Source organism: Echiichthys vipera (genome assembly GCF_963691815.1).
Source record: "Echiichthys vipera genome assembly, chromosome: 4".
In the NCBI taxonomy this organism is placed as follows: domain Eukaryota; kingdom Metazoa; phylum Chordata; class Actinopteri; order Perciformes; family Trachinidae; genus Echiichthys; species Echiichthys vipera.
This window is the reverse complement of record NC_139829.1, coordinates 5,823,684-5,827,500: the sequence shown is the minus strand read 5'-3', so window position 1 is coordinate 5,827,500 and position 3,817 is coordinate 5,823,684. Positions and strand designations below refer to the sequence as shown.

Sequence of the window (3,817 nt, the reverse complement as noted above, 5' to 3'; positions counted from 1 at the left end):
CATGAGGTCCAACAAGGACGGTCAGACAGTGAAGACCCTCTGATGAACCTGTGTCTCTCATAAAGGAAGTCTAGGAAGCTGCTCTGAGCTTTAAGGAGTCGATCTAACACCAAAGTCTACGTCACTGAGCTGAAAACCTCCTCCTGACCAGGTTTGGTAGAAAGCATCAGTTACCATGGTGATACAGTGATGCTTAAAGAGAGCGACTTTCGTGTCACAGCTGACCTTTAAGCTCAACGTACCTCGCTTACCCATAAATCCAGCTTCGTAGTACACCCCATCGCACTTGCCCGTCTGTGTGTGCAATAAAAAAATGTGCAATAACAATAGCACTTAAGAACTGTTGCACTTAAGCTTGTTTTGTTTCTTTTCTTATTGAGTGATTATGTTGTGATGTGTTAACCTGTTAACATGAACCTGCCAAATGGACTAAAGATAAAATTTAGCTACTGGCTACAATCTTGCACATTTACACGCAAATCTTTATTAATATGCCCCGTCCCTATTTTAAATCAATCTGAATTTGAAGTTTCCTGTTTGGTTTCTATTTTTTTCCCAATCTTTAAAGCAGAGGCTCTCAACGGGCCCCCGATACGATACATCATATTATCTTTGTAACTGAAGATGAAAATGACCAAGAATAAGGCAGGAATTATGTATTTATTCACAGAACTGACAGTGTGCCTTACAAACTGACCACATATCACACAAAAAACAACGTACAACCAATTGCATACCACCCCTTTAACACACACTGACAACAATCAGTCCACGACTCATTCTGTTAAGTTAAATGTTTAAAGTAATGATACAAAATAATACCTCACTAAAATCTCTTGTGAAAATGAAGTTTACAGAAAAAAAACATGTTTGATGTGTTGCTGTTGTATTTGACATTTGCGAAACACTTCTTGCAGATTACGCAGTCTTTATCAAGTGTTTTCACATCGGTTTTGTAAAACCTGAAGTGGGCCCCGACTTAGGAATTTCAATTCTCGGGTGAATCTCTCACTAGTTTGTTGCCGTCATTTGTCTTCTTCACCGCAGTTAAATACATCTGATTACCGCCACCACACGAGACATTAAAAAGTGACAAAAGTGGCAAAAGAGGGAATCAGTAATACAGAACACCTACATGTTTTAATAAAATATTGAATATTTGTCGCAGTGTATCGATAAAGCACCGCAAGAGAAATTACACCGATATGTCAAGGTATCGATTTTTTGTCCCATCACTACTCTCAAAATACTCTAAATGTATATTATGATACACTGTAATCAATGTGCTCAGATAAAACTCAAACTGTGGCTGTTGCTCCACTCTTGTCTTCAGCACTCCTGGCCGGTGTGTGTGTGTGTTTCCCCCTGCAAAGCAGCGCTCTGAGGCTCGCTCTCAGGTTCTTGTTGGAGCAGCTTAGGAGGATCGCAGAAGCCACGCAGTAAAACGACAAGCCGAGGACGAGCACGTCCGCGCTCAGCCCGGAAGCAAAGATGGCGTGAAAATAGTAGAGGGAGATAGTGAGCAGTGTGGCAAGGTAAACCCACACCAGAGCCACCGTCAGCCTGCAGACAAGCAGGTACGACTCTGCGGTGTGAGAGCTGCTCTGCGTCTTCTGCATGGACAAGGTGTGTCTGAGGAGGTGGACGACCAGCGCCAGTGAGGTCGGCAGCATGATCATCAGGGGCATCAGGGTGAGGTAGCAGATGAAGGTGACCACGTAAACGTTGACGTCAACCCAGGCGGGGAACAGAGGCTTCCTGGTGACACAAGCAGCTTCTTCTGTCATGTTCAGAACCAAAGTTTTGCTTTGAAAACGAAGACAGAAGAAAGGTGTGAACATCATGCAGGAAGTCAGAAAGGTCACCACCAGGGTGGCGTTCAGGATGCAGGAGATGTTCTCCTTGAGCACTCTGAAGAGGATCGAAGAGAAGCTCAAAACCCTCACGCAGTAGAGGACACTCAGCCAGGCGACAGACCAGAAGCTGACAGAGCTGCTGCTGAGCCACACGAACAGGACGATGCAGAAGAAGAAAGGTAAGTCAGGCCAGCAGAGTGCCCCGGCCCAGACGGAGGCCACGAGGACAAAGGTGGAGATCTGCAGCAGGACGTTGCTCAGCGAGACGAAGGAGATGATGACGCCCACAGTTTTAACACCACCGGACCTCCGCTGCTGCTGCTGCTGCTGCTGCTGCTGCACCAGCGCAACCCCGAGGTTGAAGACGTTGGCGAGCACGCCCAGGACCAGCAGGAGGGCGGAGCCGCACAGCTTCACATCTGCAGATCCAAACATGGTTGCAGAGGCCCTGCAGAGATGGATCCTGGTGCTTTCTCCTCTCTGGGGCCTCGGAGCCAAATGACACACTCAGGGTCCTTACAGAGGAAATATAAAATACCATGCATGCAAATCTCTTGCCCTGAAATCAGCAGTGAATGTTGCTGCATATGAAAATAGAAATTAGACATGACTTAACATCAGTCAGCTCGCTGCTTTGTTCATTTATAGATCAGACTTTGACTATAAACTGAGCAATTACACATTCTCAGGTTGTCCTGACATACAGAATGTTCTTAGTGTTTTGTTTTTATGTGTCTGTTGTTGTCATAGTGATGTTGCTGTTATATCATTCACACTGCAAAGTTTGGGTTTTATGGAATTTAATTCACATTTTCTTTAAATAGCTGATGTAATACAGGCTAATTCTCAAAGAGCAACAAAGGCCAATAAGTCGACTCAGATATTGAAGATAATTCCCTTTGCAACGTGTACACCTTTATTTTTATTCATTTTTCAGGATGTAAGTGATGCCATCCGCCATCACTTGTTGCACTTTGTAATATCTGGTTTTGTGCTGAATAAATAAACTTTTGAAACAGAGTTTAAAGAGTTATAGTAGTAATGGTGTAAAACAGAAAATTTAAGATGGTTTATTTTTGAAAAAGTAAGAACTTTCCGGGGCTACACAGTAGTGTAGTGGTTAGCACTGTCGCCTCACAGTGAGAAGGTCCCAGGTTCTTTCTGTGTGGAGTTTGCATGTTCTCCCCGTGTCAGCGTGGGTTTTCTCCGGGTTCTCTGGTTTCCTCCCACAGTCCAAAGACATGCAGGTGTTAGGTTAATTGATGACTCTAAAATTGCTCGTAGGTGTGAATGGTTGTCTGTCTCTGTTCGTCTCTATTTGCCCTGCGATAGACTGGCGTCCTGTCCAGGGTGTACCCCGCCTCACGCCCGATGTCAGCTGGGATCGGCTCTAGCCCCCCGCGACCCCGACAGGGATAAGCGGTTGAAGATGAATGAATGAATGAATAAGAACTTTCCGAGCAGTCCCTGAAGGCAACACCTGGAATAAATCTGTAATAGTTTCTATATTATGTTAATGTCTGAAACCATAATTACCACCACCACCATGTCAAATGTGTTGTTAAAGCATTCCACGATAGGGGGCCGCTTCCGGGTCACCAAGTGATGACAGCTTAGGCAGAAACCTCCCGACCAAAGCAAAATAAGAACGCCCCCAAGTTAGAATTATAGAAGCATTTATATATATCTGGAAAATCTAGAAGAGGTCGAGGATCCCTCTTAAACACCAAAATAAAAAAGAAACTGCTCTGAGTGCTGACAGCAAAGTGCACCAACAAAAAGAAGCTAGCGCTAGCTCCCCCATGGCTAGCCACGACGATGAACAGAAGAGATGAGCCGGTGAATCTGACTTTAATTCTCAGAGATTTACGCAAATTTAGGCAAGACCACAAACATCAGCTTGAAGATATCAAGGAATAGATTGCAAAAAAACACTTGAGAATGGATGAATCTGAAGCGAG

The 3,817-nt window shown here is 44.5% G+C and overlaps 1 protein-coding gene across 1 annotated transcript; it reads right to left on the bottom strand.

The window, feature by feature from the left end:
- Positions 1-1,298: 1,298 nt before the first annotated feature.
- Positions 1,299-2,291, bottom strand: tas2r200.1 (taste receptor, type 2, member 200, tandem duplicate 1; the record flags this gene model as incomplete). The annotated part of the gene is made up of 1 exon (XM_083912161.1): positions 1,299-2,291. The coding sequence occupies one exon, from the start codon at positions 2,289-2,291 to the stop codon at positions 1,299-1,301; it is 993 nt and encodes a 330-aa protein (XP_083768287.1).
- Positions 2,292-3,817: the final 1,526 nt, after the last annotated feature.